The sequence below is a fragment of the Stegodyphus dumicola genome, chromosome 1 (genome assembly GCF_044657685.1).
Source record: "Stegodyphus dumicola isolate Sdum_Otavi_A_Nest chromosome 1, ASM4465768v1".
Classification (NCBI taxonomy): domain Eukaryota; kingdom Metazoa; phylum Arthropoda; class Arachnida; order Araneae; family Eresidae; genus Stegodyphus; species Stegodyphus dumicola.
This window is the reverse complement of record NC_140768.1, coordinates 61,215,492-61,240,239: the sequence shown is the minus strand read 5'-3', so window position 1 is coordinate 61,240,239 and position 24,748 is coordinate 61,215,492. Positions and strand designations below refer to the sequence as shown.

At 31.6% G+C, this 24,748-nt stretch overlaps 2 protein-coding genes across 2 annotated transcripts in view; one reads left to right on the top strand and one right to left on the bottom strand.

The window, feature by feature from the left end:
• Window positions 1–19,508, bottom strand: part of LOC118191030 (PEST proteolytic signal-containing nuclear protein-like) — a 49,012-nt gene extending 29,504 nt beyond the window's left edge. The window contains exons 1-2 of the mRNA XM_085815397.1: window positions 19,354–19,508; window positions 41–300 (exon numbers count right to left, since the gene is read on the bottom strand). Coding sequence (XP_085671523.1) covers window positions 41–300; window positions 19,354–19,402 — 309 coding nt within the window. The 5' untranslated portion in view covers window positions 19,403–19,508. The remainder of the gene's footprint in view (window positions 1–40; window positions 301–19,353) is intronic.
• Window positions 19,509–22,135: 2,627 nt separating this feature from the next.
• Window positions 22,136–24,748, top strand: part of LOC118187659 (exportin-4-like) — a 113,549-nt gene continuing 110,936 nt past the window's right edge. The window contains exon 1 of the mRNA XM_035357922.2: window positions 22,136–22,271. Coding sequence (XP_035213813.1) covers window positions 22,221–22,271 — 51 coding nt within the window. The 5' untranslated portion in view covers window positions 22,136–22,220. The remainder of the gene's footprint in view (window positions 22,272–24,748) is intronic.

Below are 24,748 nucleotides of genomic sequence, written 5' to 3'. Positions count from 1 at the left end.
TATAATACTACAAAAATTTATGTTTTCAAATTACAGATACCTGAAGTCCTAATTTGATAGTGATGGGAGCCGGGTTTTTCTTTTCATTTGAAGCAACAGATTTGATTGATCCAAAAGTCTTATTAAAGCCAACTGTCACCTTCTGCTTCTTTGGTCCAGGATCCTCCAGAGCAACACCATCGATGTCCTCACTGCCACTACTGTCACTATCACGTTTCCTCTTCTCGCCATCTGAAGTGCTGAGGTCAGACACACTTCGGGAAGTCTGCTTACTCCAAGAGACATCTGAACGACTCAAGCCTAATCAAGGTGAAACACACTGGCAAATTTGAATATTTGTTCCAATTAATATCCAGCTGAAAAACATGAATGCTATAATTTCACAATTAGCCTTATATAGATTTGCTTACAATTTAACACAGTACACTTCTGCCATTGTACGTGAGGACCTTTCATCTTATTTCTCGACTTCTTGGTCATTTATTCATCGACACATGCATGTATGTATTGCATAAAAATTAATGATCTGCACAACATTAAAATACTCCCAAGTCTACCAATCTGCAGTTTTAAACTCAAAAGATTCTACAGAAAGCATTTTTTAAAAGTCGCAATTTATAGTTGAATTTACAAAAATGTATCCCCCACTCCTTTCTTTACACAGGGTTCGTACACATTTCTGCACACGAAAATTATGTACTTTTAAGGAGTTTTAACCTTTTAACTGTCATGCCCGAGATCACTGGTGTTCGAAAATGTCACGCCCGAGTATTTCTCGGGGTAATTTTTTTTTTTTTTTGAGTGCATCGTATTGTCATACCCGAATATATATCGGGAGATGTTTATTTCGGCTACATTTGGTTTTTCCAATAAAAAAATTTGACAATTTGTGTACCCAAATCATCAAAATAACTTGACAGTTAAAGGGTTAAGGACCATTAATGAAAAAAATTAAAGACTTATGAGCAAATGAGAACTGAATAAATTCAATTAAAAATATTATTCTATGCCTGAATTTCACTTTTGTAATACCATCCTAAAAATAAAATAGATCCCTAAGTAGTATGCATTACTACTAAACATGAATTAACATAATTATTAATACGTTTGAGAATAAAATAAAGTTCATGCAGTTTATCAAGTAGCATTAAATATTTTACACTTATAATAGGTTGGACATATTTGAAAGATAAGTGACATTTACGTTTCACTAATCGTTAGCTTTATGTTGATTATTTTTACGTCTCATTTTGTCACATACTTGATCAGTCTAGAGCAGAGGTTCTCAACCGGTGGTACACGTACCGCTAGTGATACGCAAGAAAAATAGGTGGTACACAAAGAGGAAAAGTATTTTTAACTATTTATTTCAAAAATTAAAATCCCAACGTTCTGATTGAATTTTTTCTCTAACACTTGTAAATTTATGCGATCTGAGCTTTGTTCAAGATTGGTGCTGGTAGTAGTAGTCCAGTCTTTAATCCAGATGTCCATAAACCAGAATGATCTATAATTCGGACCTCAAAGCTACAAACTTTCTGCACATGTGTTGACGCATGTACATAATACACATGCGCATATGCGTCTAGGCATGCACATAATACGTTTACGCATGCGCGTTTAATGTATAACAGACGGTATAAGCTAAGCTAAAATTATCTAATTATCTATTTCAGTTAATGTTGCAGATTGCGTTGTTCCTTAATCTTCAAATTGGATACGGCTTATTATTTTTTGCAAACTGTTAGAGCAATTTTATAAAAGTAAGCTTGAACTTTCGATTATGTCAAAAAGAATTTCCGATTCTGGAGCTGCCAAAGGATCTACAAAGTGAAAGCATGTTTTGATGTCCATCAAACAAAAAGTGGAATTGCTGCAAAAAAATGGATAAAGGCGTATCCTTTGTTTCTCTAACCATTCCGAAATCTGTTTATCAATTTCACGCTGCTCTGCAGGGAGGGGGAAACGTTGCAGAGCACAATGAACTGGAAGTTGATCTGTCAGTGTTATCCTTATCTTCAGGGCTGATTTTTTATTTTATTCGGCTTATAATTCCTTACTGAATGTAGTATTTAATCACGATGTACTCCATCTTTGATATGATTTAAATCAAATTCCTCTTCATTATAAATATCACGAATACACATTAAATAGCTTTCTGATTGCAATTTTCTAATTTCAACTATGCATAATTTATGCTTTACACATGCGTGCGTTGAAAGAAATGTTTAATAAAGTAAACAAATAAATATTAAGCTTTTTTTAAAAAAAAATTGATACCCTTTAGATCATAATTGCTCTTTATTTCATAAATTACAGTTTCATACTTTTAATTTTATAATTTCTGCATGCCATCTTACCAGATTTAAACTGATGATCTATAATACAGAAAAATCGATAATCCGGAATCGCTGAAGTCCCGACGAATCCGGATTAAAGACTTTTGACTGTACTTTGTAGTGGTGGTATTAAAGGTTTTCAATTTTTGTTTAGATGGTACACATTAGTCAAAAGGTTGAGAACTGCTGGTCTAGAGGCTTAGTAAATAGATTTTATGTAGATTTTATGTCAAACGGCATAGGTTAAAATGAGAAGCAAGATCATAATTAGCATGATTCATAACAAAAGATTGAATGTTATCACCGCTACTGCTTGTCTAGAGAGAGACCTGCTAATTAGAACAAACTTGAAAGGCACGGTTAGCAAGTGTTGAAAGTTGAAAGTTATTTAGGCTCTGTTTGATGCAGTTAGTGTCATAGCTTTGTGCAGAATTCCAGGGGTTGTAACCCAGTTAATATACTTTCAGGTTCCAATAAGCCATTCAAGCACCAGAGGTGATAAGTTGTTTTGTATTATTTTAAGTCTCACTAGATGCAAAGAATAAGTTTCACTTGAATTTCTGCATTTCTGTATTTTATCTTGTAACCACAGTGAATATTAATGAAAGGCAATAACTCGCTTTATTTAATATGTAGAGATAATTTTTAAGGGTAAGCAGTTAGTTATAAATAATTAAATTAGGTAAATAGGTAACCTTATTCATTATGGATTTACATGGCCACTATTAAATTTCATTTTTTAACAATATTTGTTAAAAAATCCCTATTAAAATCAAAATTTAATAAAACTTCCCAGTTTTAAATACATGTAATTTATGACACTGATCATTAAACGATATTAGAATAATTACACATTAAAAGCTACAAAACATTTATGTTTTGTAACAACACTCAATATTTATCCATCATTTTAATTTGAAGCCTTCTCGAAAAATTCTCAGATTTTGGAATTAAAAATATTCTATAGAAACTGATCTTAAAATCACCAAAATGTTGACAAGTTGCCAAATTTAGAGCCGTTTAATACAAGAATTCACATCCCCAAAAGCGAAAATTGTTTAAAAGCTCTTTATTACAAGAAATGAATTTCGAAATGCTTATGTTTCACTTCTTGCTTAGAAACTTGAGTAAATATTGGAAATAGAAACAAATTATAGCCCATGAACCCATTCAAAAAATAACCATATATACGTCAGTGAATCGCCAAAAATATTCCTCCAAAATGCTTATTCACACTCAAAATGGCAGTCATAAAAATAGACAGAAATTTCAGATGATTAAAATTAAGGACCTTCTAATGATTTTGGCTAAAATTAAGGACTTTTAAGGACTCTTAAGGACTGTACGAACCCTGTTTACATTAACACTACATTTTAGTCAATCTCCTCATAACAACAATAAGTAAGCAACTGACTAAAACTCTCTCTCTCCGGCCTTTTATAGATTTCAACCGGTCGAGACATTTTTCATACCTTCTGCTTCTGGAAATTACTGGAAAGCAATAAGCAGATGGAATTATGGTTACAACTTCGAATTCAATACAAATCTTGACACAAATTACAGAGATAACTATTTACTCCATGTTAAATATACGTGCTCCTGTATTTTTACTTTTCTGGCATAGTTTTCTCTTAAAATTTGTCTTGCACTGCATTGCATGGGGAAATACAACAATTTTAATTATAATTATACTTAAAATATCTAACTAAATATAAAATTCGTAAGAATAATTTTTAAATAATGCAAGAATTTTAACTGCTTCTGTAATTAAGACTGCTTCTGTTGTTTCAAATTATATATAATATAAAGCATGCAATTTATCGGACATAATTTGCAAGTTAGAAAATGCATGTTTTTAATTTTAATATAATTTTTAACAAATTTGTTGCAAAACGTTTTACAAAAATGTTATAATGAAACAAAAAATATAAAACTTAAAAAAAAAAAAATAATCTTGCTATATTTTATATGGTTTCAAGATTCTTGTGGCTTTATATTAAATTACATGCATACCAAAAAGAGAAATATTTAAATGACAAAAAGTCCTAGTTATTTATAAATATTACAAATTGTGGTATTTATGTATTAAGGCAACCATCCTGGCACAATTTGGCAATTTTTTACAAATTTTAGCAATGAAAAGAAAGTCAGTTAACAGGTGCAAGTTGGCAGATTTTTTAAACCCTTAGGCGGTTGTGAGATAAAGCAATTCTTTCTTCCCAACTACATGAGATATCTGTCAGTCACAAATTTGTAATACGAGTTGTGTTCATTTGCACCCATGGCAATGCATAACTGAAATGTGAGCTGAGCTTGTTGATGACCGTCATAATATTAAGCAAGATTCTCAAATTATTGATATTCAGTATATGTCAGCAGACATTATCAAAAAATGAAAAGAAAACATACTTCAGCAATTTAAAATAAAAATTTTAATTATTAAAGGAGGATTATGCAATATATTTAAAAAATTAAACCCTTAACATTCTTCATAAAAATCTTTATTTATTTATTTATTTATTACTATTCTTCTCCCCAAGTACACAGCGATCTGATTTATACATCTCCTCTTTGTCCTTTTTTGAAATATGTTAGCAAAATTATATTTTGCTGGAAAAATTAAGTTTAAAACATGTCCCTGAAATGACTGCTGATGAAGTTTTCAACAAGGAAAAATATTCAAAACTGTTTCTGAGGTTTATACCAGCCTTAAAGCAAGAAATGACAATGACAAAGGAGGTCCAATAACAGAGGATTCAATCCTTAAAGACTTGTAAATAGCTAATAAACTTTAAAGTCTTAACACAAGATGGCTAGAGCTGATTTAAAGGTGCCCCTTGAATTATCGCCAAGTTGTTGTTTCATTTACAGTAACCTGTGTAGTTGAATGCTGTGGAAACCCTATTATGATGTAATTGGTTACGTGACTGGAAAAGGCTTGTTTGTGTGTCGGATTTTGGATAAGAAGTATGTTGTTATTTGGTGGCTTACACTGTAAAATGGCTGAACGTAGTAAGATTAAGTTTCTGTACAATTTGGAACGAAAGGGAAAAAAAAACATTTTTTGACTAAAGACACGAAAATATGTAAATAAGGTAAGTGGATATTTCCTTTGTGTAGTGTTAAGATAAATCTCCTTTTTTTATGTTTGATTTAAAATGTAGTTTATTGAGATTATATATATATATATATTGGCTGCTCCTTTGACTTTTTAAGCGAACATAGATAGATGCGTACATGGACAAAGTCAAGGGAGTATGCAATGCCTAGTTTGTATAATTCTCTGTTTTTTTAGGTGAAAATAGGTTGATGTGTACATGGATAGCGAGTTTGAGCAATTCCTTATTTTTTTTTTTTTTTTTTTTTTTTTTTTTGTGTAGCAGCGATTTACAAAAATCGCCACTACACAAAGCCAAAATAACAAGTCAAAGAATTGCACAAACTCAGTGTCCATGTACCACCAAAAATTGTCAGTTATCACCAAAGGGCACGCGTACCTATATTTTTATTCACAATATTACAACACAAGATGCATTCTACAATTTGAGTGCGGTTTGACTGCTTGCATGGCTCAATACATTAAGTTATCCAAGAAATTTGCAAGGAAGCACTCACAGCAATCAATAATAGAATTTTGGGTTAAATCCAGTAAAACCAAAAATATCGAAAGAAATATTAAAAAGGCTTTGGATACCCCAAGTGATGAAAGATATATTATACCAAATGTGTATAAAAGATATGTATATTGCCTAATGGTGAATAAGCTTTGTTATGATTTTTATTGATTTATTTGAAGTATTCTTTATTAATGTTTAAAAAATTAAGTAAAAAATAAATTTTATGTTTTGATACCATAAATTGATTTTTCTACAAGGAAACCTATTCATCATTACTTTTAAATATACTTTTTACACTTTTTTTAAACATTATATTACATTTGATTGACCAGCAGAAATCATTTAGCAATTACAAAGAAGAGTAACTTAAGTTAACAATTGGATTTGAGCTACGAGATTCTACAGTACCACTAATTATAACAGCCATGTCTAGCTGGAAGATTTCAGTTAAGGTCTGCATTTATTATACTAGTCACTAATAATATACCTGAAAACTGCCATGCTCATTGGACCACAGACAACAGTGCTGTTATTTGAAAGAAATTCTGAAGGAAAGGAACAGAAACTAGGATTATCTTTTTCAGAATTACTTGCAAGACAAAATAAGAATTTATCTATACATTTATTTCATAAAATTTGTTCTAGAATATAAGGAGAGTTATAACTTATTGTAGCATTATTTCTGAGGGTCTTATTTTCAAGTAAATATGGTATCTTTGACTATGCAGTTCTGAATGTTTCGAACAAAACTGATATACTTCCTGATGACAAAACACCAGTTGGTTTAATCCTAGTATCCGGTGCACACGGGATTTGACTACTTTTGGCGACTTTATGATGAGCAATAAAAACGGGACATATACGATGAGTTAGTTAGTTAACGGGTCATTCAAAGAAAATATGTAGTTAAACATAGTATATACTATGTATATAATATATATACTATGTGTGTATATGCATATACTATGTGTGTATAATATATATATAGACGTTCTTTGGATCATTTTTGGTGTTAATTTTCAAAGTCGCGCCAAGGCTGCACCGTATACTAGGATTTTACCCACTAGTTTTTTTTTTTTTTTTTTTAATCGGTTAGAAATAATGCTACAGTAAGTTAAATGCATATCAAATATTCAGAATACTTTTTTCTTTTTTGCACCTTTCGGCAGTTTTTGGATAACCGGCTCTTGGCGACCTCGCTACGGCGGCCGGTGGTGGCGATTTCCGCCAAACCCGGCTACCCACCCCGACAACTTTCTGCTGACGTTTAGGTTACTGTAGAATCCAGAGTATCGGGAGGGATTTAGGGAAAACTTCTGTGTGCTCATATTGAAGGTCACGTGACCATTTTTATTCGCTTCTGCTGCGTGGTTAGAAGTTGAGAAGTTTGTCTCCTACTTGATCGGAGCGTAGGTAAATAAATAATAGTGTTAAATGCGAATTAAAACCGATAATTATAAATAAATAATAATGGTAAATGCGAATTAGAACCGATAATTATAAATAAATAATAATGGTAAATGCGAATTAAAACCGATAATTATAAATAAATAATAATGTTAAATGGGAATTAAAACCGATAATTATAAATAAAAATGTAATTAATTATTATTTTTATATGTTTTTTTCCCTTTTGCTTTTCATTTCTTACATATATACGGATAATTAAATATAATAAGAAGATTAATTATTATTTTTATGTTTTTCCCTTTTGCTTTTCATTTTTTACATATATTGTTCGTAATTGGAGTTTCAATAAAAAAAATTTTAATTCTATTTTGCTTTTCATTTTTATTTTTAGAATTATAACGGATAATTAAATAAATGATAAATTATTAATGTAAATAATAAATTAATGTATGTAAATTCGGTGTCTCCTACTTGATCGGAGCGTACGCAAATAAAAAGGCGACCCACCCTTTAAGGAAATGTTCCTCTTTTTGCAATCACAACTCGAAAATTATAAATCAGAGAAGTAACTAGGCAGGATTCTGATACTTAATTTGGAATGAACTTTGCAAGTCATTCCGTAGCGTTTAATTTTTTTCATATCTTGAATCTCTTACTATCATTAAATAAGGAAGAAATTGCAGGTTTAAATGTATAGTTCTCACAATGTAATAAACGACAGTACTTGCAACCTGTGCAGTCGCACGAAGAGGCATGGTTAGGGACAGAAAAAGTTTGGATTTAGAAGTACGATTGACATTACCAAATGGCAAAGTTAAAGGCAGATAGATTTTTTCTCTGTTATTTATACTAATAAGCGGGAGGGCAAGAACACCTTTCTAATTGTTATTTGAAATTAAATTTTACAATTTACTTTACTTTTGCTTTTAATTTACTTTCTACAGCACCGTCAATACAGTACGTGAAACCGTCAATAATAATATAATAATGATAATAAAAATGGTATCACACAACTAAAAGTATATACTACTTCGTAAATTTCGATAAATTAATTACTGAAAATATTAAGCATATCAATGGCAGCGTTGGACCTAATAGTTTTAAGTTGCATTTCAACATTTGAAAGAACGCGAATTACATTGCTATTTTCACCACACAAACGAATGGAATATTTCAGAAAAGAATTCTCCCCCGTTATTACAATATTTCAATAATTTTCGCAAATTAAAAAATTTATTTAATACGTTTTAATAATAAATGAAGCGATTTTCACTCATATAATCCCTTTGTACATTACTATCTTTCATTTCAGAACCACTGCATAACTTTTCTAAGACATAAATAGCTTCCGTTAATATATGTTCCCATACATTATATTTATTTTTTTATATTTTTGTCTTTAATAAATTAATGATAGATAGATAAAAAAAATTGATACTGCTTAATTTATAAGCAGCGTAAAAACTGGAAATCTGAGGTCATTAATTTCCGAGACATTAATAGTTTTTCAAGATGCAAATAAAGCAGATAACAACAATCATAAATATTAATGCTCCTAAAATATATCCGCATAACCTAATTGATTTTTGCTTTTTGATCCACCACAAACCTATTTTCATTAAATGAAGTTTTGCGCATTTCTCTGCAAAGTACGCAAAACTTGTTTCATACAACTTTATTTTAACTAAACGTTATACTTGTTTAGGGAAGTATAAAACAAGTATTTATGTGTACTACTTTTAAAATCCATGTGACAGAGTGCGAGTTCTCATCTTGAAATATACGTTGTGTCGATGAGCTTAACTACAAATTATTAAACATTTCTGGCAAAATGCCAAAAATTAAAAACAAAATTTTTTAAACACGTCCTGCGCTGTATCTGCAGGATCTATCAATCAATCAATCGACTCGACAATCGAAAATCAATCGACTTGAATGGAGCTCACCAACATGTAAAAAGCGTTTCTATTAATATGCAAGATATGAGAAAGAAGTTTGAAGACATTATGAAAGAAGCAGAGTTTTGAATATACAATTCTTGTATATTCACAAAAATACAAATATACAAATTTATATACAAATTTTTGTATATAAAATAAATGGGACATAGAAACTAAATTTGAAAAATAGAAGAAAATAAAAACAAGAAAATATTGATGAGTTATGTGAGGATAACAGGCCTTGAAAATTCCGAAATGTCTTTTAAAGTAACAGTTTTTTATGCTGCTCTCGACATTTTAAATACTCAGTTAAAATACAGAATGACTGGAATAACAAAAATCGCAATGATGTTTTCATTTTTGGAACTTAAATTTCCGTATTTGTCATTGTTAACAAATACGGAAATTATTAATAACTAGCGGGCTGAAGCCCGCTTTTAATTGTTGACGTGTATAAGAGTTCCTATGTTAAATATCACCGTTATGCCATAGTTGGACCGAACTACCAGGGTTCAGCGGTTTTGCGCGGGTTCCCCCTGCTTTATTCCCGTGCGCATCCAGAAGATACTGCATACACGTCACACATGCGTAAAATCACGAAAACACCTAAGCAGGCAGCCCGCTCGCCGGGATTCGAACTTTGGACCGAACTACCTGTGTTCAGCGGACCTGTGTTCAGCGCCCGCTTTATTCACTTGTGCATCCAGAAGATACTGTATTCCCAATACACATGTGGAAAATCACTGAAACACATATAGAGTCAGCCTGTTGGCCGGGATTCAAAAGTTGGACCGAACTACCAGCGTTTAACGGTTTTGACTGGGTTACGCCTGCTTTATTCACGTATTCATCCAGAAGATACTCCGCACACAATACACATGCGTAAAATCACGAAAACACCCATGCAGCCAACCCGCTAGCCGGTATTCGTAAGTTGGACCGAATAACCAGCGTTCAACGGTTTTTCGCGGGATTCATCCGCTTTATTCACCTATGCATCCAGAAGATACTGCATACACGGTACACATACGTAAAATCACCCAAACACCCATGGACCCAGCCTGTTTTCCGGGATTCGAAAGTTGGACCGAACTACCAGCGTTAAACGGTTTTGCGCGAGCTGCACCCGCTTTATTCACGTATGCATCCAGAAGATACTGCAAACATCATACACATGCGGAAAATCAAGAAAACATGCATTCAGCCAGCCCGTTAGCCGGGATTTGAACGTTGGACCGAATTACCAGTGTTCAGCGGTCTAAGCGGGCTGCGCCCACTTTATTCACATATGCATCCACAACATACTTCATAAACGTTACACATGCGGAAAATCACGAATATTTGTCATTGTTAACAAATACGGAAATTATTAATAATGTTTCAAAAATACAGAAAAAAATATAAAGAAGACTTTGCTAATGTACTGGAAGTACAACTTTTATTATTTATAAATACTTTCAGAACAGATATCCAAAATTTGAAATCCGTTAAGGATTTAGCTAAATTAGCAATGGTAAAATACTATGACATGACAAGCAGTTAATCGGGAGTGCAATTAACTTATATTGTATTTATCATTCATTATCTGTAACCAAAGCCACGAGCGAGAGGTCATTTTCAATAATAAAAACATATTTAAGAAACACTATGATACAAGATCGGTTGTTAAACCTATCACTATTGAGCGTTGAAGTTGACTTGGCTGTGAAAATGGACGTCCAGGTATTGATAAATAATTTTGAGGAAATGAAGGTTAGGAGACGCAAATTTTAATAAAAAAGATTTTTGTCTTTATGATGAATTTCGGTCACCAGTGTTATAATTACACTTATTGGGGGGGGGGGAATTAGAGAAGAACAGCAGTACGGGCTGAGGGAAAATTAAAAAGAAACAGGAAAAATCTTTAGCATTCATGTTTTTTTATAAAAATGATGTATTCAAGTAGTTTAGTGTACCAAAAGGATTTTTAAAAGGACAGCAAAAATATTACATATTTTCTACTAAAATTGTATATTCAAATAGTTTTCTTTATGAAATTTATGATAAATATGTTTTATATTTAACAAATGTACTTGTATATTATTGCATAAATTATGTTCGTAAGTTGAGTAAAATCACAGAGTACTATCTATTGATGTAATATTTTTTCTGTACGTTTATCAATTATCTTGTCTGTCAATATCAATTATCTATCACTCACACGCACGTACACAAAAAGTCTTAAATTACAGAATTAAAATCATCTGACGTCAAATACCCAGACTAAAGCAAATTTGCATTTCACCAGTTAGCAAAGGGGAAATATTTTCCTTTTTATTCTTTCTTCATATTACATAACTTTCAAATGGTTCCCTGAGAACGTGCTTTTATTTTTTAACAATTAATCCAGATGTGATAAAAATCATGAAAACATTGGCTCCAGGAATCCTTGATTTTTTTTTTTTTTTTTTTACTTTTCACGTTTTTTTCTTTAGTTTAATTTTTATTTTTAAGCACATTAAATTTATTGGTTTAGGGACCCAGGAAATTATTTTGCATACGGGACCAAGAATTCTAGTTACACCACTGTCTATAATGTATATATGTGTAGCTAGTATATGTGTAATGAGATGAACTACCAGTGCTCACACACTTTACCGCCAGGCCGCTGCTGAAATCTTCATTAATTAATTACATAATCACACAAAGCCACGCATTTACACACAACTCGTGAACATAACAACCAACCCAATTATTCTACACTTATATAATAATTCTATAATTATTCACATTATTTGATATGATTCATTAGTGTAATTGTACTGGCTCGTATACACACGAGGAAAACCACGAAATTTCCAATGCAGCCAGGGCAATATGAAAGACAAAAAAATGTAACAAATAACCAACAATTAAAGGTTACCAATAATAGTGTACAACAGAGATGTATACCTCTCACCAACTGAAAACAATTGTTAAATTCAATGGAAATGAATTTTCAAAATCAACAGACATGCGGTCTTTAAATTTTGTACATCCGAACTGTCTTCTCTCTTAAGCAGCAATATGACAAAACATTTAAAAGAAGAGCATATCTTTAGAATTTCCGATAGACAGTCTTGCGCCGAACAGTGTTGCCATTGCTCGCTTAGAAATCGTCGAGTTTCTTAATCAAAAACACATAAATGCTTTACAAAATGTTAAATAGTTAATAAAACAAATTACAAATTTGAGCTTTCAGATGCCCATATTCGGGTGGTGACGTACATATTCAAAATTTCATAGCTGTAGGTACCGTTGTTTTATCACAGTATCTGCATAAATGTTATGTACGTTAAACATACGTATATTTATGCTGATTCTTTATTATTAAATATCTTTAAATATAACACACAGCGATAATATTCGGTAGAAACAGTTCAACGCAAAATGCGAAAACGAAATTAATAGCCCTTCTGGGCTAACGCGCTTTGGGATAAAAACGCAAAAATAGAACATAACAGCTTTCATTGTCAGTGCTTAAAAAAAAAAAAAAAAAAAAAAAACGATAGGCCTTATTTAATTTAATAAAATCGAAAAGTTGAGCAAGTTGCATATTTTTGAGAGGATAAATATGCCACGAAACCTTCAAAATCATTTTTTAGTTCATCACGCACGCATATCTGCACACAAAAATAACAATACCTATTATTCTTCTGCATCTCTGTTTAAAAATGTTTTAAAAAAACATATGTACCGAAAAACATTTATTTGTAAAGTAAAATATTTTTTTTTCGAAAATATTTTAAATAAATTTAAAAAAGAAGATTTTTCGCGATCATATTTTGCCGCGGTTAAGCCCGTGCAGCTGTCTGTCTGTCTGTCAGGTACTGAAAAAAATCAGTACCTCGGTACTTACGTGAAAACGTGGTTTGGACTTTGCCAAAGCTAAGTTTACTTTTAATCTATTTTCATCCATTACATTTTTTAATATTATTTTTCACTTAAAATTTGTTTTAATACTTTGTTTTCATAGATACATATCATTACTATTATTTTTATTTTCCTTTTTTTTTTTTGTAACAGTACTTTCTAGTTTGAACTTTTCACTTCTCTATCTTCCTATAATGAACTAATATTGTTTAATTAAATTTATAATTACTTTTCATCTTTATTAAACTTTTTTATTTCTGATAGTTTTGACTTTTGCATAATTACCAAGTTTCTGAAATTTCTAACAATAAATTTCATTAAACTATTTCTGTCACTGTACTGACTTTTTTGAATATGGCTTCTTTGCATGAAAAACTGAAATATTTCTGTTTAATTACTGACATGCATTTAATTAATACAGAGGCAGCTGCACTCGAGTTTGCCACCGATGCTGGACTTCTTCCCAGAGAGGATGAGGCACCACCTTGCCCCAAGTGCCAGGCACCGATGAGAAGCAACAAGAGAAAGGAATCAAAGCTCGGATGGCGTTGGGTCTGCAGCCTGAGAAATCGCAACAACTGCTCTGGCATGATTAACCCCATTGAAAATACATTCTTGAGGGTACAAAAATCCCAATAAGGGAAGCTTTAGTCATAACTGTGTACTTTGTTCTAGATCACAGTTTCAGTTACATAAATCAGCAGCTAAAGCTATGGAGGGAAAAGCAAAAATTACCAGTAATTGCAAATGAGACTATTGTTGACTTTTTATCATATTGTCGTGAGGTATGTGAAATTTTTGCCTCTCATCATAGCAGAATGTTAGGTGGTAAAGGAAAATCTATATTAATTGATGAAACATTTTTGACCCGCCACAAGTACAATCGCGGCAGGGTAACCAAAAATATGACCATCGTAGTTTTAGGCATCTACTGTCAAGAAGACAAAGAAGGATTATTTTTCAAGGTTAAAGGAAAAAGCAAAAGGCATTTGTGGCCTTACATTAAACGTCATGTTCACCCAGAAACCACCTTCATATACACTGACTCTGCTCCACAATATAAAAGGATAGAAAATTTATTTCCGGCAGCAACACATAAAACTACCAATCACAAGAAAGGTAAATATGTGTCTTTTTTTTTAATGAGTGACATTTTTTTTTTCCATCCTTAACATTCATTAATCCTTTATTTACAGGCGTATTTGTAGATCCCGATGATAAACAGAACACTATAAATGATCTTGAGGGTGAAAACAAACTTTTTAAGAGGTCTATAAAGAGCAAGAGAACAGATATTTGCACGCAGTACATGGCTGTACATTATTACAGGCGGTTCCGCTTGAAGCCCTTTACTTATGATGGAGAAAGACTTGCTCAGTTTCTACAGGACATTAAAGCTGTGTATCCAGGCCATGGAAAAGTCAGCCTTGAACTTAAAATGTTGGACGAACCAACATCAGAAAGCGAAGGAATTGAGGACCTGATGCCTCCAAAGAAATCAGCCCGACAAGATGATATACCATTCATTCAGGAAGATGATGATAAATGGGGTAAAAGCAACAAATATAACTTTATTTTTGACATAATTTATTTATTTACATATATATACATACAAAAATTGCATTTAAATATTAAATTACATACCATTATAATCTATGTGCTTATTTTTCAGAGTAAGGGAACACAGACCAAGTTTTAAAACTGGAATAAATGATAAGAAAAGCATACAAGTAAATTGTTTACTATAATTTGTGTAAATGTTCAGATGGTCCACAAATTTTGATTTAATACCTTTTTGTTTTTCACTACATGAAATTGTTATTTTTTATTTCCTTTTAGAATTCAACCAAAAAAACAGAGCCCAGAAAACAAAAGGATGGAAATGTTGCGAAAATGTAGCATATCTTTTACAGAAAGAGGTAAATGTGTATTTCAGTTATTCTCAACTTTTATTTTGACGTGAGAGCTATTCTTTATATATTTTGTTATTCCTTCATTAAAATAAACTTTCTTTCACAGCTGCAGATCCAAAATGTCATGAAATACTATGACAGAGGTAAGACAAAATTTTAACCATTCACAGCTTATGTTTCAAATTAGTGCTTCACTTTATTTTAATACTACTCCTTCAGTAAAAGCAACTGTAAAATTTATTTAGTTATTATTAGTATAAGTTTACCTACTTATTTTTCAGTAAAAAAAACTTTATTGCAAATTAGGTAATCCAAAAAAATAAATAAAAGAAGAAAACTAATTTTGACAGATAAATTGACAAACATAGAGGTGAGTTGATTAATTTAAAGGTTTCCAGCCTACTTCTTACCAGAAAACATTTTATTGTTAAGGATAATTTATCACCCCTTTCAGGTAAAGAATATTGCAGAAATGAGAAATGAATCATGGAAAGAAATGAATCTTCAGTCAGAAAATATACAGGTGAATTCATTACTTTTAATGTTTCCAGCCTGTTTATTTTAATTATGTATTTTCATACTACGTTTAGTATTTTAATTTTACCGTTTATTTATTATTTTAAATATAAGGATTCAATCTTACATTATTAACTTCTTAAACTTGCCACCCTTTTGTGGTAATTGTGTATTTTTGTACTATGTTCAATTATTATTTTCTAGTTAAAAAGAGTATGTAGTTAACAAAAGATTAAAACTAAACAACAGAAAGAACACTTTTAGAAAAAATATTAAAACATTTAATAAAAGTGTTTATATATACGCTAACTTATGTTTTCATTATCGTAACCTTGTTTAGTTATCTTGTATTATGAATATGCATAATATGGATATTTTGTTTAGGGACTTCAAAAATAACATTTTGCTGCCACTTAGACGAGGGAAGAAGCAGATGGAGAAATCAACTCTGATGACAAACCCAGTACCTGGGGGTATAGCCAGGTATTTCTTTGAAGAAACACATCCGAGTTGAAACGACTGATGCGGGCCACACCTGAAAGCGAAGGAACTGAGCAACTGCTGCCACCGCAGGAAATCTCGACGATCATGAAATTTAAAATCTTGTTTACTTATCTTGTATTTTGAATATGCATAATATGGATATTTTGTTTAGGGACTTCAAAAATAACATTTTGCTGCCACTTAGACGAGGGAAGAAGCAGATGGAGAAATCAACTCGGATGACAAACCCAGTACCTGGGGGTATAGCCAGGTTTTTCTTTCAAGAAACACATCCGAGTTGAAACGACTGATGCGGGCCACACCTGAAAGCGAAGGAACTGAGCAACTGCTGCCACCGCAGGAAATCTCGACGGTCATGAAATTTAAAATCTTGTTTACTTATCTTGTATTTTGAATATGCATAATATGGATATTTTGTTTAGGGACTTCAAAAATAACATTTTGCTGCCACTTAGACGAGGGAAGAAGCAGATGGAGAAATCAACTCGGATGACAAACCCAGTACCTGGGGGTATAGCCAGGTTTTTCTTTCAAGAAACACATCCGAGTTGAAACGACTGATGCGGGCCACACCTGAAAGCGAAGGAACTGAGCAACTGCTGCCACCACAGGAAATCTCGACGATCATGAAATTTAAAATCTTGTTTATTTATCTTGTATTCTGCATATATAACATGGATATTTTCTCTACAAAAAACTCCAAATAGTGAACTGCCAAGTAATACTGCTGAAAACTGCAAAATGTGGTGCTGAATGGTAAGTAATATAAAATATATGTGTACACATTAAAATTAGAGGATTATGGCTCCTGGCGAAACCTCGTAAAAAAAAAACGCATCAGGATTCCTACCTCTTAGTCTTACACGTACTAGCTTAAAAATTGGGATTATTTGTAACTATTTTGTTTCACTAATATCATTAATCACATTTCTTACTGTTTCTATTTTTTTTTATCAAATTTAGATTTAATTAAAAATCACTTTAACCTGCATGTAACGTCATGTAATGTGAAAATAGTGCCTATTTTTTAAATGAAATTATATGATAATACCCGCATAAATATTTTTTATAAATAATTGATTTAAATATAATTATACAAACTAATTTACAAAATTTGGTAATGCTTCAATTAAAATGAATAGTCAAAAAGCAGAAGAAAAGATTTTTCTTTTTTTAAGTACGTGTAAGTCTTAAGGTGATGTGGAAATGGAATCATTTCTAATTTCAAAATGCAAAATGCTTGTAAAAATTGTTCTTTTTCAGATCTGATGAACAGGCCTCGATCTATAAGAGTGGAGTTCAGTGAAACGAAGTATTGGATTTTAACAAGGAAGGAATCTATAACAGTTTTTCTTGTGAAAAAATGAAATTTTATAAGTTATCAGCAGAGTCATAGTTACTGTTTTCAGCGCCCAGGGAAAACTGAAGATTTTGTGCCCCTCCCGACTACTGGCCAAAAATGGAAAACATTCAACTCTAAAAATTCGTAACATCATTTTGGCTTCCCTTGGATGATGTGCCCACGGACATATGCCCCCTTTCTAGCCCTGGTTATCATATACACAGTTTCTTGTGAACTTGTTGACTGTGAGAACCTGGATACATATTTTCTTGCAAAACTGTGAGAAACTAGATAAAAATTTTCTTGTGAAAAGATGAAACTGTGAGAACCTTAATAAAAATATTCTTGTGAAAAGGTGAAACTGTGAGAACCTGGATAAAAATTTTCTTGTGAAAAAGTGAAATTTTTATATAAATATAAATAACATAATTTAAGAAGACAAAGATTGTACAAGCAATGTCATCTAGGGGTAAGTACCTTCATTTTGCAATATATGTTTACATTGATAAATTAAAAAATATGAAATTCTAACATATTGAAACATAAGTTAAGAAATATTTGTTTAAATTTATTAATTAAAAAAGGTGAAATTCTTACATATTGAAACAAAAGTTAAGAAATATATGTTTAAATTGATTAATTAAAAGAGTTGAAATTCTTGCATATTGAAAAATAAGTTAAGAAATGTATGTTTAAATTGATTAATTAAAAAAAAGTTGAAATTCTAACACAGGGAAAAATAGAAAATATATGTTCAAATTGATTAATTAATAAAAAAAAAATGAGTGCTATATACTGAAAAATAAGTTTCTTAAAAAGAACTTACCATATATTACAAATACCTTAATAAATGTTCTAATTTTTCATTTCTCATCCATATATATCACGTTTAACTATCATACACTTACCTGCATAACATAATTAATTTAAATATAAATTCATTATTAATTTAAATGCCAAATAATATAATGCCGAAATTACATGCAAGTCAAATTTTTAGGTTGGAAGCTTTCTTTTAAATCGATTGTTTACAGTTTGAGCGTAAGTACTTCTTCGCCCTATAGCGTTTCATGCAAAACATTTCACTCGTTAAAGTACACGTTAATTAAAATTTCTTGTTCTATTACTTTAGACTGAATTACAATTAGTAAGTTATCATATCATGCTTAGTAATATAACATTAACTATGTTGTACAACATTGAAGAAATAGGGAATGTCAGGCGTCATCATGTCAACATGAACAAGGGTAAGTTCAATTTTTCCTTTTGGCAGTTCAGAATTGTTTTCCCTGTCCACTTCCCTCGGATAGGGAAAACAATATTTGGCCGCCATCTTGGATTTCGAAATGCGCTTTTTGGCGCATTTCTGAAATCCAAGATGGCGGCCAAAAACTCGCCAAATTCAGCCAAGAGCCGGGTATCCGAAATGAGCCCACATTTCTTTATGGTCTATTCTAGTAATTTAATGTTTACGAAAAAGATTAAATCACAGATAATAAGAAATGAATCCCTATTTCTTCGCATTTTAATAATATCTCATTCACACATATCTATGCTGCGTGATTTCTTAATCAAATTTTTGCAAATATAATAAACACCGCACCCTCTACGAAACGCTAATTAAGGAAGCGGACAAAACAGATGATAGCTCATAGCACTAAACTTAAGGGGGTAACAAATCCCTCAAAAGATTAATATAAATAAACTGTCCAAGAATGTCAGACAAACTTAGTTTTCGGGGCACGAAAATGTTTCCGTCAGTCACATATTATTATATAAGAAATAACAACATTTAATACTAACATTATTGAACAATATAAATATGATTCTCGTCTACGTCAAGATATTTGCTACTAAATTTAATAAATAATGTTTGATTACCTTCTGTCTTTTCAACATTTCCATCACCATCTCTGTACGTATCGGCCATTTTTCTGAAATACTTTTATGGATGCCAAAAATTAGAAAGATGATTAGGAAACTCTGCAAAAATAACACCCAAACTAGCGAAATATTCTTTGACTCTTTTTTTTTACTTTTCCCAAATACTTGATATCTCATACTATTCTTGCATAAATATAGTTCTAAATTAAATTTACTCAGACCAGCATCTTTGAAAAAATCAATTTTATCTTACATTTAAAATAAGATTTACTCAATGATACGGACCACGGACAAACGCTGAAGCTGCACTCGGAGGACTTCTAATGGGGCAGTTTGAGCGAAAAGAGTCGCACTTCAAATACTCCTTACTATTTCATTATCAAATGCTAGCTATGAACGTTCGTTCAGCAAATTAAAATAAATTTTAACATATTTACAATCAAAGATGGGACAAGATCCCCTAAGTCATATAACATTTTTAAAAGTTTAGAAATAGAAAAATTTGAAAGGATAGACTTTGATGAAGTAATTAATAAATTTGCTTCATTCAAAGCAAGAAAAGTGTATACATAGTAATTAATTGTATTAATGTATTATAATATTGTTTTATTATTAATAAATATATCTACTTATCTATAATACATATTTAACTTTTAATTGCTTAAAAATTGTACTTTTTTAAAAACAATTACAAAAATATGTAAAATAAATAATACTTTTTTAACTAATTCAAGATCATCGTATGTCTGATTTTTCCGCCGACACAGATACATTTCCGAATCCAATGCTAGTGTAGTTAAGCAGTGACTATTCTTAATATATTTTAGAGTATTTTATAGCAGATTCAGCATTTTATTATTCTCTGCATTATTTTCTTATTACGAATATATTCTATACATTACATTACCGTAAGTGTTTTTTGGGGGGAGGCGCCAAAAATGTATTTTGCTCCGGGCGCCAGTTATCATGCTCTCTACGCCACTGACCTCAGGTAATATGGAACTGCAGCCTGTTACTTGAAAACCTGTTACTTTAGGGAAAAGAAGATATGAAAGGGATTTGAATGAACTTAAATGGGTTAATAAAAGGAAGTCAAATAAAAATTAATCTCCTTTTATCGAACAGAACTCATCAGGAGAAAATGAATTAAAGCTTCATAAAAGCCGATTAATATGTTTCGAAAATATGTTTCGCTCTCCTGGTCCATTTGAGATCAAAAACAGTAAAAAGTTTTCATCAAATTTTTATTAAAGACTTTACAATTCATATAAAACCCAAAACCATCGACGTATTATGGAGCCACGGACCTCTCGAATACGCGTCGAGCGTGCTTACCACTACACTACGAAGGCATCCTAAGAAGGCGAGAAATACCTTATATACTCCCTCTTTTAAAGGGCGACTGAGGGACTCAATTGCCAAATCCTGGTAGTGGAGAATCATCATCCACCACCTTTTTTAGTTTGGGCGCCACTGTAAAGACATTAGGATATTTCGAAGCAGGGGACATTTATTTATTTATTTATTATTACTCCGCCTGCTTCACCCTTCAATGGGCACTACAGGTCAGTCATTTTATTCTGATCGCTGCAGAGCAACCTATTTTGGTTGTTGATCTTTTCAACCTTATTAAAGATAAACAGATTTAACAATACTTATTACTTTTGTTGGGTGCTCTAACTTACAATTTTTTGGGAATGTTAGTATAAAATTAGCAAAAAGGGTTAGTTAGCTTAGAGATATTTACATATATACATGAGTCGAGACTTGCTGCCTTTACATTTCGTCAGCTGCCTAGACCTGCTGGTTATCTGCTATGATTACGTTTCTCTTAGAATAGACATACTCTAGAAGCAGGAGACATGGAAAATGAGCAATGTTCTCACTGGGACTCGAACCACTGACCTCTCGAATACGCGTCGGGAGTGCTGACCACTACACTACGAAGGCATGCTAAGAAGGCAGGAGAAATACCTTATAGAACTGTTAGAGCTCCTGTACAGGAGCCTTAGATAGACTAGTTGTTATGTAATAAATGCCACTTCAATTTCCGCCGACTTTTCCGCCGACAATTTCCGCCGACAATTTGAAGGGACGAGACCAACACCGACTCTACTAGCAGAGTCGGTGTTGATCAGACTCGCTCTCTCGTCGGCTGTCAAGGGGAAAGAAAATCCTGACTGGTGTTTTTTCGACATCGATTTCGACCAGGAGGCCTAGTTGAACATCGGTCTATAATGATCGAGACGATGACACGACCCCCCCCCCGCATTCTTGAAAAGATTCTCTTTTCACCTCCCTCCCATATCTCTTACTACACTGTTCTTTCGTTTTCTCCTAGATTGCTTATCAGAAGTCGAGTAAGAAGATATTTCTACATCTTGACACTCGAGAATATAATACGATCTTCGTCGTCGTCGATGACACGAGACTCTCTCTTTGCCGAGCAAATTGCAGCAAACGACCCGTTCTTCCATCTCGAAGATGTTCAGACTAGGGCACTAGCCCCGCCAGACTACAGTGCACGTAGTTGTACAATATTGTTTTGATATTTTTTTTTTTTTTTTTTTTGTGTGTGTGTGTGTGTGTTGATTTTTTTTTTTTTTTTATATATATATTTTATCTTACAAATTTATATAAGACAGAAGAAAAAAAAGAGTATTTGTCTAAGAGAAATAATATATTTATTGTAGTATAGACATTTAAATAAATGGAATATTAACTAATTATTTCAATTTTGATAACTAGCGAATGCAGTTTGAGCACCACAGAACAAGGAGATTCTCCTTGCCACAGAATACCACGAAAGAAGCTTTCTCGCTTTTGGCTACTTTTCTGTTTCTCGTGTTTGGCAGATCAGAGTGATGGCTGAGCAGGTTATGTGTGAGCTCGAAGCTTCGGCCAATATTTTATTGGTAATGTAAATAATTTTGCTCTAATACTGTATGAAATGCATTTTTCATTTGTATTGATATTGTGCAGCTGTTGTTAAAATTGTAAAACTGTGTTTGATTTCTGATGAGAAATCATATACATGCACGCTGTTTTATTCTTCCCGAGCTTGAAAACAAACAAACATCAGTCGGGGGGAAAAAAAAGTACAGTGCGTATAATGTTAATAGCAATTATTTGTATCTGCATGAGGTGTTTCCGCGCAATCATTGAAACATAATATGAAAATTAAAATTTAACTCATGATGTTTATGTTTTGAAATCTAGAAATTAGGATACCGTATGGATGTTGTTTTCTTTTGCGAAAAATTTTGAACATGCAATTTATTGCATTCGCGAATTTAATCTTAACTATTCGTTTTAGACAAATTTTTGTAAGAGTTTCGATAGGCAGCTTTTTGTTGAAAGATACTGCTTTGTAAAGAATAGATAAAAGCGTGTAATATATACTGCTAAGAAATACAGTGATCGAGTGTTTTTACAGTTACAGATGACTGATTCAGCGTAAATAGAAAGCTGGATTTTAAAGTTTGGTTATTTTAATTACCTGAGTTCAACCTCACTTCATGTTTTTATACCTCCTTTCTTGATTTATACATTTTCTTGTATAAATCAAGAAATATTTTCAAATAAATTTCAATACATTTTCCTGAATGTATAAATCCGCATAACTTTATTGATATGTTTATTTCAGCAAATCTGAAAGTTGTGTATGGAATAATACTAAGCTGCATGGAATTACATCTATAACATTAGATTTATAAACTTATATTTAATAATGAAGTATGTTTAACTTTGATCATATTTTGACTAAAAAAAAAACAAATGACTTAATTTACGAAGTTCATTTGATAAAATCACATATAATTTCCTTAAAGGAAAGAAAAAAATCCTATTGTTAAATTGTTTAACTAAGAATATGATAAACATATTCTTAGTACTGTATTTTAAGCAAAAACAAAACTTGAGTTCTAAAGTTGGCTAAAGTTCGAAGGGGAAGTAGTGGAATATTCAATTTTTATATCTCATAATAAAAAGATAATAAAATTAACTCTTAAATATGAAAGAAATATAAAATCTTGTAACTACTAATATCTAATATATCTGTAAATTTCTACATTTTTTTTGCACTCATCCTGTATTTGCTTTTCAATCTTGGAAAAATATACTAATGATTATAGCAATATGCTTAATAATTTTGAAATCTAATTTATAAAAGAAGCATTTAATTCCTCTTAGCATGCAGATTCTAAAAATAAAATTAAAAAAAAAAAAAAAATTTTTTTTCATTTAAAAAATACTTTGTTTCAGCATTTATCCTACTTTGTTTCAGCATTTATCCTTTAATAGATGACTGAAGTGCAGTTAAACTTTCTGTGAACCTTGTGGTTATTTAAAAAGTGATGCATTTAAGCAAAGGTTCTATAAAGTGGAATTAAAAAAGACCCAGATTTAAAGATTTTTTTTTTTTTTTTTCATTAATTTCAACTTTAAGCTAAAAATACTTTAAATACTTAAATATAACTGGTACTTTAAATAAAAATACAACAGGAAAAAAGAATGAGCATGCCACTATGAGTTGCTTTATTTCAAAACATATGGAGATATCGGAGCCCAATTCTGATAGTGGTAAATTCGCTGAAAACTGGTAGTTTGGTCAGAACAGAAAATTACCACATAATTTTTTATTTCACCATAAAATAGCTGTCAGTTTTACATTGATTACAGGAATTAATTTAGAAATATTTCTAAAAATTTAGAAAGTTGCCAATTTTGCATGTTAGTAAGTCATTGATATTTGGTAAGCTAATTCCCTTCATTTTATTGTACATCAAAGTCAACTTTAGTATTTGAAGAGGACCTGATATGTGGCATGGCCAAGCGAAAGCAGATATCTGTTAATATTACAGCTTTTCATAAGCATTAACAATCCCTAATTTTTGCTTTAGATCTTCGTTATTTATTATCTTTTCCCTAAACAATTCTTATTCCTCCCTTTTTTTAATGTTTGACAAAAGACTGTGAGATTAAATAGAGTGTTAAAAGCTTAGAAAATGTGCTATGAAATTCTAAAAAATTTGCATCATTATAACAAGTCCAGTTTTGAAGAAAATCTCATTAAACTTAGTTCTGTGTTTGATATGGTGGATTTAGTAGTAATATGGTCAATTTTTATGCCATCATTTATAAGTTCTTTTTTCTCAGAATCTTCTTCTGTATTACCGGAAATGTGTGAGATTTTGCATTTCCGTCTTGACAGCCACGGACAGAAGGAAGAGGCGTAGCATAGAGTCGGGCTTATAATTCATAGGAATATCCTTCACTTTCTTTTTTTTTTGACAAACAGTCCAGGAAAATTTCCTATTTTTATAGAAATTTGACTGGCACAGGCCTTTTTGTATGCTGTGCGAATAATGCTCTAACAGAAATGTGAGCGTAA